Genomic DNA, 13,005 nt, shown 5'->3' with positions numbered 1-13,005 from the left:
CTTTCTTTCTTTCTTTCTTTCTTTCTTTCTTTCTTTCTTTCTCTTTCTTTCTTTCTTTCTTTCTTTCTTTCTTTCTTTCTTTCTTTCTTTCCTTCCTTCTTTCTTTCTTCTTTCTTTCCTTTCTTCCTTCCTTCCTCCCTCCCTCCCTCCCTCCCTTCCGACTTTATTTACTTATTCATGAGAGACACAGAGAAAGAGAGAGGCAGAGACACAGTCAGAAGGAGAAGCAGGCCCCCTGCAGGGAGCCCGATGTGGGACCAGATCCCGGGACTCCAGGATCATGCCTTGGGCCAAAGGCAGGTGATAAAACCACTGAGCCACCCAGGCATCCCAAGAGAATAATTTTCTGATGTGGACAAGTTTGGATGGCTTATTATCAGATGGATTAAATAAAGATGATCAATACACACCAGAGTGGGTGGTTTCTAAGACTCAGTATAACTGAGTCATCATGCTTGGACCCTCTGTTCCTCAGAACACCCTCCAGCAACCAGAAGGCCTGGTTGTAAGCTCCCTCTTGGAATTGGCTTAAGAAAGTGCAAAGACAGAAACAGTTACCAGAGAGTGATCTTTTGTCAGTACATGCAGGAAGACTCCTCTGACCCTGAAAATATATCAACTGTGGGACCATGGCCTCTCTTCCTAAAAACTCAGAGCACTAAAAACACACCAGTGAAAAAGAGAAATGGCAAGCATCATTTTCTTATTGAACAGATGGGAAAAGTGAGTCAGTGGTTGGTGATGGTAGGGGGGTGGTTAATTATTCATAGTCCTACCAGAAATGTGCTAGAGCTACTGTACTGTTGAGCTGTACTCTGGCCCTCTCAAGATTCATATAGTTAAATCTTGATTTGTGGTTCTAGTCCTCTCAAGTACAACACCTCTCAACACTATTTCTCCTCTTAGACTCCCTCTTTCTCATCTAGTTGGGCTAAATAAATTTCCAAACTCATGTGGCCTTTCTCTCAAAATGAGTCATTTGTCCTCTAGCCATTGTCCAAGCCCCATCGTGAGCTCCCTCTGCCACCATCTATAACACCCACCTCAACAAACTTGCATCTTATCCTTGCTCAGTTCATCCTATCACACTGACTTGTACTATGATACAAGTATCACTCTTACGCTCTGGATCTTGCACCTTGCTTCCACCACAGGATATGAGCACAGACCACCTCCTCACATTGGTCAAGCTTTATCCTTTCCCTCACTGCTAACTCCTCCTTAATCCTACTAGAACAGATGTACTCATAAACTGGGGAGAATGAAGATTCTAGTTCCCCATGTATCTGTATAAGTAGATTCACATTCTATAGATCATACTCTGGACCTGAAACAGAGGTACAAGACTAGGAAAAAAATGAATTGCAAAACAGATCCTTAAAAATGACTAATGAAAACTGTATCTGTCAGGTGGCATTTTGACAAATATTGTTTGACAGGTGCTGTTTGTTATACTGTATTTGAGGATAAGCCTTTTGTAACTAGGAAACATTCATAAATATGTCTGTTTTTCTTCATTACTAAATTAGTTATTATCAGTCTTATAAGTTCTATTCCTTCGTAATTAAAACTATAAGACCCTCACATTGTGTACATTTATTTTTCATCTCTATTTTAACAAAATATTATAATTTCCATGAGAGGCCATACAGCAGAATGGTTATGTGTGCAGACCAATAAGGTTGCCCAATTTCAAATCTCAATTCTTTTTTTTTTTAAGATTTTATTTATTAATGAAAGACACACACACACAGAGAGAGAGAGAGAGAGAGAGAGGGGGGCAGAAGCACAGGCAGAAGGAGAAGCAGGCTCCACGCAGGGAGCCTGACACGGGACTCGATCCCAGGTCTCCAGGATCATGCCCTGGGCTGAAGGCGGTGCTAAACCGCTGAGCCACCCGGGGCTGCCCTCAAATCTCAATTCTGTTCTCTGTCTGGAAAAATCATGTAACCTCTCTGCCTCACTTTCCCAATCTGTAAAAAGAAAACCTTAACAGCTTGTTTTGTAGGATTCAATGTGTTAGTTTTGTAAAAGTTTTAGAGCCATACCTGGCACACTGGCACCTTGCAAGACCTTGTCATTATTTGTAGTATGAATCCTCTCATTTATCCTCCCAATAGGGGGGCAGGCAGACACAGCTCCATTTTTTGCATATAAGAATTAATGCCTACAAAGCTAGTCATGCACTTCACCTGTGAGGAGGAGGTGCTGCTAAGCTCCAATCCAATTATTAGCTAGGTACATGTTCTGCTGATGTGTGCACTGGAGCTTGTAACAATGAGCCTACTTCTTCCTCTGGGCTTCTGATTCATAATGGAACCCTTACAGATGGTTCATTCAGACACCACACAACAGCAAAGTGTTATTAAGATAAGAATCTTCCCGTTCAAAACTGTTTGGTTTCCAGAAGACGGGAACAGACCTTCAATTTCATTTCAGGGTACCCCATGCCAGTCAAATAACAGAGGGATTTTCTTTTTTCATCTTGGCAGAAACTGTGTTGTGCTTACTTTTCATTAACAACCCTTGGGCAAGGAAAACATCAAGCCACAAAGCAGGCTTTCTCCCATCTACTACATTCTGCTAATGATGAACCTGATATAAATATATGGAAATAACCAGGGAATATTTAAACACGATGATTTTATATAGTATATCTTCCTGCTATGGAAGTTGTTACTTTCACAGTTATCACTGAATTGAAACCTATAATGTTTTTATCAAGAAGACCAACAGGATAGCAACACACAGAAAGACCAAGGGGTGACTCAAGGTCATGCACGGCAAGACAGTGGTGAAACACAGAAGCAGAGAATCACTTCTTGGGGCAAAACATTGTCCTCCAAGCCATCTGAGGCATTTCTGACTGCCTGCACGGGTAAGTGTGAGCTGGACATTTCTAAGGGCAGGTCAAGGACGAATGCAGTTTGCGTTAATTATTCAATTCCAGCAAAGTACATATGCTTTGGCATTGCTCAATCAGCACCAAGTGGAGTCATGTTTTCATTCCCTGTGGGGGGAAAGTACTCGGTGACATGAACTATGGCCATAGCAACTACCTGCAGCGCTGTTCTCCCCTCTCAAAGGAGTCTACTCCCTAGGGCCAGAATGCACCTTCTCGCAGTAAGAACAAGCTAACAAGACAAATCTGTGTGTGAAGTACTTTAGATGATTTTTTTTTCCATTACTGGAAGAAAGGGGTAGTATGGAGTTACATGTGCACTTAAACAAAGGCAAATCAATACCATATAAAAACCATTATAAAGTTTCTGAAAATCATTTGTCAATAAAAATGGGATAGGACCTGTAAAATTAAGATTCCCTCCCACCTACCATTATTATCACTATTTTGTTCACCTCTTATTTTCTTGTTCTCTTTGAGAAATGACAGGATTTTCTAGTAAAGCATCAGATACCTGAGCTAATCTCCACTCTACTACTTTGTTGCAGTGGGGTCTTTGGCAGGCCTTTAAACCTCTTTGAACATCAGGCTCTTCTTTGGAAGGAACAGATACCATCTGTCCTTTCTAACTGAGAAATTGGAAAGGAACTAAGTAAGGTGACAGATGAAATGTTATTAAACTCAAATTACAACTGGGCACTTAACAGCTGGGAAACAGTGCCCACAAAAATCTTTGGTAATAGCAACAGTGCTGGGTTGTAAAAGCAGAGGTTTTTATGACTTTCTTCATGACCTGAGCCTTCTCCTGTATCGCCTTCATACATGATCTGAGTGTCCAAGGCATGTGGGGGGAAACTGACAGTCCAGAGTTTCAAAGAGCAGTGGTGTCACAACAGTATCTGGATGCTACGTTATTGGATGCAAATATGGATTGTGTGTGCACACATATACATGCCATTTGTGGGTTTGGGGGTGTGTGCATGTATTGGGGGGGAGCAGGATATATGCAGGTATGTGGGCATGTATACATGTAGATATGTATGCATATATGTGACATACATGTGTGAATATGTGTGTTCATTTGATAAGATTAGGTAGAGACCCAGGTAAAAGACTACAAGTCCTTTCTGGCAAGAAATACCCGAGAGTCTCATGAAAAGCAACCAAAGGAAGAGAAGAGAAAGCCTATGAATACTAACTTTCTTTTGGGTCCACTACTCAGTTTCCAGGACTGAGGAAACAGCTCAAGGAACTGAGACACTATGACCATCTCTGTGTGAAAACATTCTGACTGACTTTCTCTTTCGAGAATCTCTTTGATTTCTCATTACTTCGTTTTGCTGGGTTCTTGAATCTAGTAAGTATCCTTCTCCCCCTATTTATCCCTTAGATACCATACCCATTTTTCATGTTTCACATGAAACATCCCTTGTGAATTCTGGTGACCAAAGGCTCTGTTGATGCCAACAGAAATCAGGCTGACCATTTACTAAAAACTTTTTACTAGAATTGGTTCCCAAGTGGACTCAGTCTTGCATATTACTCACTGATAATTTAGCATGTACCTGAGGCTGACATGGATTTGCCCAGATAGCCTTTATCTGTCTATGTTTCATTTAGCCCCTGAGAGGCTACTTAGAGGTTAATCATACCACCAGCTTTGGCACGGTGTCTTTTCCACTCACTGCCAATATGTCAAATCTGTACTGACTCTATTATCAAAGGGCTTCCGCCCAGTTTCCTTATTGGGTAATGAAACTCACCTGTTGATGCAATATTTGCAATGGCAACAACATCTTTAGGCTGGGGGTGAATGGCTTTCTGCTTGTGCAACTGCTTAGCCCATCTGTCTATAAAGTTAAAGTGATTTTGAATGACCCCCCTATGGGACTCTCTGTTTCACTGGTGGACATATCCATCTCATGGCTCTGTGTTCGCAAGGTGGGTCTGCATCTAGTTAGCAGCAGAGGTTTAGTAATACCCCAGGTGTTTGATGGAAAATATAGCCTCAGAGTCATTGCAACTCAACACCTTTCAAAAGCTCTGCTAAGGACAACAGTATTGGAGGATTTCCCAAAGGGTTCATGGCCATGCACTCCTCTAGATATTCTAAATTTCTCCTTGGACTACCTAGACCATTCCTACAGTGAATCCTACTGGGCCCCAGTAGGGATTACTTTCTCTGATCAGGTGATGTAACCGGCCTAGAATGAGGGATATGACATGAAACTGCCCAGTGTAACCTGTCACTGTTTACCATGAAATCACATTATATACTGTCTCCTCCAGAAGGATCCATGAGAGAAACCTCTCAGGTCTTAGTTCCAAGCCAAGAATAGTACTGCTTCTCTTGGGCAACCAGACTGTTTTTACTGGTGGTAGGTGGGTTGTGGTGGGGGAGCTAGGTTGGATGCAACCGGTCATGTTTCACATTTCACATTGTCAGAAAGCCAGTTCAGAATCAAATCTGTAGCCTATTTCTTTGACTTAAATAGAATTTGTTGACATGCATTTTGCAGATTAACTTTCACCTCTGCTATATCCATATATTGTTTTGTCTTTATTTTTCTTTGCTAATTCTTAATTGATTTTATTTTCCTGTTTTGAATCAATTTTGTTAGGCCATTTTTGCATGCATTTGAACTGAAATCTAGTACATCAGGAAAATGAGAAGCCACAGCAAAGCAGTAGTAGTAGATTAAACATAATAAGTGAAATTTCTCTGAATTCTAATCTGAGGTGTCTTATTGATACACCAGATAATGGGCAGTAATAACTTTTAGATCTATAACCAATGAGCTTAATGTTAAACCCTAAGGATTAAGAACATGCAAATATAAATAATGAGAAAAATTCAGAAGTCAATATGAAAGAGAATAGATCCCAAACCCCACTGTCAGCATCTTAAGCCATCAACCTCTTCTGGGAGGCAGTCACAAAAAAGAGCCTGATGCTACCTATATCTTCTATGTGACGACAACATTTCACTATTAAAAAGCACAATACTCCAATTACCTACCGTGTTTGTGAATAAATGCAAGTCCTTGTAATATCTGATACATGATATTCCTTATAGCAGATTCAGGGAACAACTTATTTCTGTTTGGGGCAGAGGAGGAAAAAAGTTATAAATCTAGATTTACATATGAAAACAAATACCCTGTGTTCCTATTCTTCTGGTTATATAGTAAGTATTTAAGAAAATATTTGGTCATACATAATTTGATCAGAGCCTTTGATAATAAAGATCAAAGAAAAACAACCATTTGTCCATATGAGATAGTTACCTTGTAAACACTGGTGTATTGCTTACTGGTATATTCAGTTACGTTACAAAGAAGATTAAAAATTTTATAGTCACCACCCCCCTCAAGCCCTCCAATCTATCATATAAAAAAACTTCTCTCTCCATAATATAAAATAAAACTTTAACACATTTTAACAGGGAAAATCTGAGGTTTTCCAGACAAAGTCCTTATAGAATGTGATGGACAGTACCGCACTGCCCCTGATTGGGCAGACCATACAGCTTCACTATTGTTAGTGACGATGAAGACCATATTTGTTCACTGAATTCACTCAGAGAGAAGTTGTGAATGGCACTCACTTGCCACTAAGAAAATATGACCATGAGGTTCCATGTGACTGACTCACTTTCAAAGTTCAAAATGACCAGAGCAGGTAAGGTGGTTGTTAGTTTCCTCTTCTTAGCACACAAGCCCCTGAGCATAGCAGCAGGAAAGGAAATGCAATAAACCTCCAAGTTTTCAATGGAGCTCTCAAAATAAATGAAGCCGTCACACTCTGACCTGAAATTGCTCTGCCCATATGTCCTTGTAGGAATAGAGAGCTGTGGAGTATCTGTTCAATCTCCGAGCTTCTCTGGGTGAATAACCCATTGAAAAATGAAAACGGCAGCATTGAATGTAGCTTCTATGAAAACTATCACGAGGCCTCCAAAGTAGGAATGTGGTTTGGGCCCCTCATCTAATGGGCAGCTTTAAACAGTGAAGCCTAAGCATCAGGATGGTGATACACAATCGCCAAAAGAAAACATATCCACTTTGCAATACTTATTTCTAATATCATGATGACCACACAGTACCTTTCTTTTATGAGCTGGTAAAGATTTTCCTTCATGTACTCAAAGATAAAATAAAGATGATCATTCTCCCTGATAACTTCTTTTAATTTTACTACATTGGCATGGTTGAGCTTCTTTAAAGACTGAAAAAAGCAAGAGAGAAAAACAAAAAAAATTAGAGAAAATCTGTTGTTGAAAAAGAAAAATAATAACTTTATGTAGAAAAATTATTTCGATTAGCTGACTAGAGAGGAAGTACTTGACCATCACGGGGATTTCTGGCTGCCTCCTGCACCAGGCAACGGGCCAGGGCTATCTAGGGTGCACTCCCTCCAGATGATGGAATTCATGCCATGAAAATAGCCAGAAGGGAACCAATGGGAAGCTAAAGCTTTGATTGTTCTAGTATCGGAGGAGGCAGCTGCTTGGGGCTGAGATGACAAGCCAACAGTCCACAGGCCCTTTGAACAAGAAATTGTTCAAATAGACAGAGGCTTATAGCCCGAGGCTCTCAACTTCCATCTGACTCATGTGTGTCCATGAGGCACACAGCAGTCCTTACAATGTGAATTTTATTTTTCTAAATTTTATTTAAATTCAAGTTAGTTAACATACATGGTGTAGTATTGGGTTTTAGGAGTGGTATTTAGTGATTCATCACTTACAAACAACACCCAGTACTCATCCCAACAAGGGATCTCTTTAATACCATCACCCATTTAGCCCATCCCCCAGCCATTAGTGTGAGTTTTAAAAGAGAAAGGAGGAAGAGGAGCTATCTCATTGCAAAGCACCCCTTGAGGTGAGATGGGGAGAAAGAGCTCTGCTTCCAAAGGACAGCAAAGGCAAAAGTCAGCAAAGGCAAAAGAGTCAGGCGGGTGATGAGAAACAAGAGGGTGGCTCAGGAAACGGAGCATGACCTGATTCTTTATCCTTGTGCATATGCAGTTTCCCTGTACCTGCCACATCCACATGAATACAACTATGTATAAACTTTTTTCTGTTTGCATCATTAGTTCTGTTGGTGGATAAATATACTTTTGTATTCGTGAGCAGGGATCCTGTTCATGTACAGCAGCCAGAGAAACTGCTGCTTTGCTCACCAGATGGTCAGAATTTGATTAACAGTCTCCTTCAAAGGAACCTCAAAGGGTCGCTGGCCAGCAGGATGAACCCTTTAATTCCAAAGCCTTTCCCTCACAGAGAAGTGACTCAGACAATAATTCACTGTAAAACCCTCTTTATCTCTGAATTTCCTTAAAAAGAACACTCCTTTTATAAAATAAATGCAACGGCTGAAGACAAAAAGCTGAACATGAATATCCCAATCTAGAAGGATACTCAGTAATAATGCACCCAAGCAAGGAATCAGAGCTTGGGAATGCTGCTGTGATATGATTGAATTACTTCAAGGGGCCAGGAACAGACAGGAAATGGTCAGTGAATGACAATAAAATGAAACTCTTCTGGAGCCTCTTTCCTGAAAGACAAACTCCTGCCAAGGAGGAGCTTCTCTGGCAGGAAATCTTCAATGGAAGGGAAGGCCAGATCCTTCAAGAATGACCCAACCAGGCTGATTACTTGTTTTAATTAGGTTGGATTCCAGGTTCTCCATGAGTAACAAACAAAAACATTGCTTAACTTCTAAGTATTTACCCCTGCAGGCATCTTTTCTATTTGCTTAGAATGCATCACAGCAATCGCTGAGATGTCCAGTGGATGAACAGCAGAATGAGCAAGGGTAGTCAGAGAAAAATGGTAGTAGGTTTTTAAGCTTTTCAAGAGAAGGGTTCAGGCAAGGAGCAGAGACAGTACCTTCCACATTTGGCCTGACATATGTTGTGAGCATGAATCACTGGCTCAAGTCTAAGGGCTCGTAGTTCTTGTTTCTGAGTGAGCCTCATGGACAAGTGAAGTCTATATTAGCTTAATGTAAAAGGGATGAATTTTATGTGGGAGATTTCATGTGACTCATTTTACAGGAAGAAGGCATCTTCTTTTGGCACAGGAAAGGCTTACGAGAAGAAGAAGCAGGACAGAGCTGAGAAGCACAAATAGCAAATTAGACTCAGGTCAGCAGTCCAAATGGGGACTGTTTATCCCCACTTGGAGGAAGGTTCTTAGCGATTAAACAAAACTGCAAAGTACTTCTCTTCAAGGGTACCCCGGGGCATGAGACACAGTCCTCGCCTGTAAGAGGCAAATAGCCTAATTAAGACAGGGCATGAATACAAAATCCACAGAACAGAATGAGAAGGATTTTATTAAGGTCAAGAGAATGGCAGCAACAAGGAACATTAGACATGTTTTCAAGAAGGAGTAATCAGCAAACTCTGAGTGGCCAATGAGTGTATCATTCACAATGTGATTTGAAGGAAGAGTGGCATCTAGATGAAGTCAGTGGGAGGGAATGGGTGTGTCAGGAGAGAAGTCCTTCTTAGGTATGGGTGCATGAGTGAAATGGCATGGTCTGTGCCTGAGAGATGAGAACTGTCCCAGTTTGTTTCCAAAGGAAGCTTATCAAAAAAAAAAAAAAAAAAAAAGGAAGCTTATCCAGAAGACTTTGATGGGGGAAGTGGGCAGGGAAGACACTGTTTGGATGCCAGGTGTATATGCCATGGAAGCCCGACAAACATGGGTCTGAAACCAAGCTTTGTGGCTTAGAGTTGTATTTACCTCAAGCAAGTAGCTTGAGTCTCTGGGTGTCAGCTGTTTTCAGCAGCAAGTCCAAGATACTAACATCTTCCTTATGGGGTAGTTGTGAGGATGAAATAAGACAGTGCATGTGCTGCCTGGCTCATAGTAGTGTCTCAGTAAATTGTAGGTACTGTGTGAATAGCTGAATGTCACGAGGATTATTCTGGGGGCAGCACAAAAGGTGGATGAGATGCAGAGGAAGTAAGGTCACACAAGCCACCTGCAGTTTCTGGGTGACTGGGTGAATGTTCATTAACAGAGAGAATATATTATGAGCACTGGGGGAGCACTGGCAGACATTCTAGAAAGTTCAGGCACTGATATCCACTAAGCAGGTAGATGTGTGGACCTAAAGTAGGTGTCAACAAATTTTTCTTAAAGGGAAAAAGAATAAATATTTTAGACTTTCTAGGTCATATGGTCCCTGTCTCAACTACTCAACTTTGCCATCAAAGCGTGAAATCAGCCATAGGCAACACATAAACAAGTGGGCATGGCTGGGTTCCAACAAAATTGCACTTAAGCGGGATGTGGCCATTTGTTAACCCCTGATCTAATGCTTACGAAGGATAAAAGATTTGATGAGCCCACTGAAGTGAGGAAAGTAAATGAAATTACTCGTTGGAGATTCAGAGCAAAGGAGAAAATCGCTAAGGGCAGAATGCGAGAAGTCATTGCTATTTAAAGGGAGAACTACAGAGCATTTGGTGAAAGGCAAGAAAGCCACACGTCAGTGGGGCAAAAAGCAGAGTCCCACAGCCATAGGAGGGGACAGCACCCAACATTGCAGGCAAGAAAATGCCTAAGAAAACAAACTGGACTTGGCAACTTGTGACTTTGAGTGCGTGGCTCCCATAGAGCTGCAGAGGCAGATGCCTGCTTCGGCCACATGGGAAATCAATGCAGGTGGGGGAGTGAGGGCTTGGGACAAGGTCTGCCAGGTTAGGCAAGGCAAGGGGTAGAAGCTTCCACGGGAAGGGGGCTGGAACTCATCAGGGAGGGTGGCGGGCACATATATTTATTTATAGACTGAAGAGAAGGAGCCAGTAGAAAGGAAGAGCTTAAAGAAATGGGCAGGTTCAGAAGAGCCAAAAGGTGGGAGCAGCCCAAGTGTCCATCAATGGATGAATGGATCAACAAAACGTGGCATATACCTACAACTGAATAAGATTTCATCTTAAAAAGGATGGAAACTCTTGACACAGGCTATGATAGGAACCTTGAGGGCATGATGTAAAGTGATATAAGCCAGGCGCAAAGAAGAAATACTGTATGATTCCACATATATGAAGTACTTGGAACAGTCCAATTCATAGACATAGAAAGTAGATGGCGGTTGCTGAGGGTAGGGATAGAGGGGTCACGGGGCGGGTGGTGGTGGTGATGGTTGTTGTTTTATGGGTACAGAGTTTCAGGTGTGTAAGATGAAGAGTGTTCTGGAGGTGGATGGAGGTGATGACCGTACAATACAAACGTACTTAACACCACTGAATGGTGAATTTACAAATTCGTAATATGGTAAATTTTATATGTGTATTTCATCACACTTGGAAAGGGAAAGGGCATTAGTGGGAAATGCTTGAGACTGAAATAAATCTGTGGTTTAGTTAACAGTACTATACCAAAGTTTAAAAAAAGTATATTCACTAATATAATAGCAGAGCAATCTTCTACTTTGAGCTATTAACTATATGATGTTGTCATTTGCCCCCTTTTGTGGGCATCAGTGTAACAATTCAAACAAAATGACTAACTCTATCAACCGTATGTCTAAGCATGTATAAAGCTATTTTAATCAACTACATATAAATTATTCCCCAGTGTATTAATAAATACCTTAACCTCCCGAAGGTTCATGCATTCCTCCCAGGAATAAAACTTTCTTTTCATTCTAAAAGAGAACAAAGAAACAAATAGCATGCTTATTCCAAGTAACAGGCTAAACTTTCTTGTTTAAAATATTTCCATTCTGGAGAGGTGGAGGGTGGAACAATTCAAAACTTAACTAAAAAATTCAAAAAAACAAAGAAACCAAAGAAACCCAAAACCAAAAACAAATGTTTTTGACCTGAAACTCTTGAATAGTGCTTAAAGTTCGTTTCAATTTCTACCAAACATTATACTGCCCAAAACAATTCATTTTAAAATCTGGCAGTGTGATCAAGTCTACATCGCAAAATTTTCCAGCGGAGGTGGTGCAGTACAGTGCAAGGAAACCTCCCCTGCTGTCTTGCTCTATCACTAACTGGCTAACCTTGCCTTGGAGGCAAATCCCTCAGGCTTTTTTTTTTATCTAGACTAGAATTCTCCAACAGAACTTTCTGTATTGATGGTAATGCTCTTGGTATCTAGTATGGTAGCCACTACACTACACATATATGGATATTGAGTACTTGGACTATGGCTAGCATAACATAGGAACTTAATTTTTAATAAAATTTAAATTTAAATGTCATATGGTTACGTATTATCCTATTGGACAACACAGTTCTAGATCCTCCTGTATAGAGGTTGGCAAATTATGACCCACAGGCCAACCCTATCTCACTATCTTTCTGTGTAGCCCATGAGCTAAGAATGACATTTATATTATTAAATACCTGGGGAAAACAAAGAAGAGTATGATCTTATGATGATGATAATTTTATGAAATTCAAGTTTCAGTTTCCATAAAGAGTTTTATTGGAATACAACCACACTCATTCATTTCTACATGGCCTATGGCTGCTTTTACACAACAGCAGAACTGAGTTATGACAGAGACCATATGGCCTGAAAAGCTTGAAATATCTACTATGTGGCCAACCCTGGCCTACAGCCTGAGGGGAGAGAAAGAGAACTCGATGGGTGAACCAAAAATCCACGTTTCTAGTTATATTGTTCATTGCACTGTAATCACATGGTCTCACCGGACTCTTCCATTAGCCCCAGGAAATAGATGGGACAAGGGAGGAAATGATGAAACTGAGAAATCAAAAGATTTTCCCCAAGGTCTCACTGCTGGCTAATAAGAGGCCAATATCCATTTCTCCACCTCGCTCTCACACTCTGTCCCCAGTGTCACATATCTGCAGGTAGAGTGACCAATTCCTTTGTGCATACCCAAATATTGTTTAGCCCTTCCTGTATGGCAGGGCCTTTGTCAGGCACTAGAGATACAACAATGAGAAGGGCATCCCTCGTGGAACTGACATCGCAGCAGGAAGGCAGGCAATTCATCATCACTTTTTGTGTTGAGTGCTGGGAAGGAACGGCATAGGGCATGGTGACAGCAGACGCCAAAGTGACCTAATTTAGTCTGAGGTATCAGGGAGCACTCCTA

The 13,005-nt window shown here is 41.0% G+C and overlaps 1 protein-coding gene across 2 annotated transcripts in view; it reads right to left on the bottom strand.

The window, feature by feature from the left end:
* The window catches only part of CILK1 (ciliogenesis associated kinase 1), a 37,244-nt gene that overhangs the window by 21,652 nt on the left and 2,587 nt on the right, over positions 1–13,005 (bottom strand). For both annotated transcript variants that reach the window (XM_077903651.1, XM_077903652.1), the window contains exons 2-4: positions 11,520–11,574; positions 7,008–7,129; positions 5,922–6,001 (exon numbers count right to left, since the gene is read on the bottom strand). In XM_077903651.1, coding sequence (XP_077759777.1) covers positions 5,922–6,001; positions 7,008–7,129; positions 11,520–11,574 — 257 coding nt within the window. The remainder of the gene's footprint in view (positions 1–5,921; positions 6,002–7,007; positions 7,130–11,519; positions 11,575–13,005) is intronic.

Source organism: Canis aureus, chromosome 7, assembly GCF_053574225.1.
Source record: "Canis aureus isolate CA01 chromosome 7, VMU_Caureus_v.1.0, whole genome shotgun sequence".
Taxonomy (NCBI): Eukaryota; Metazoa; Chordata; class Mammalia; order Carnivora; family Canidae; genus Canis; species Canis aureus.
The sequence above is the reverse complement of the archived record's forward strand: the minus strand, read 5'-3'. Positions and strand labels throughout refer to the sequence as shown.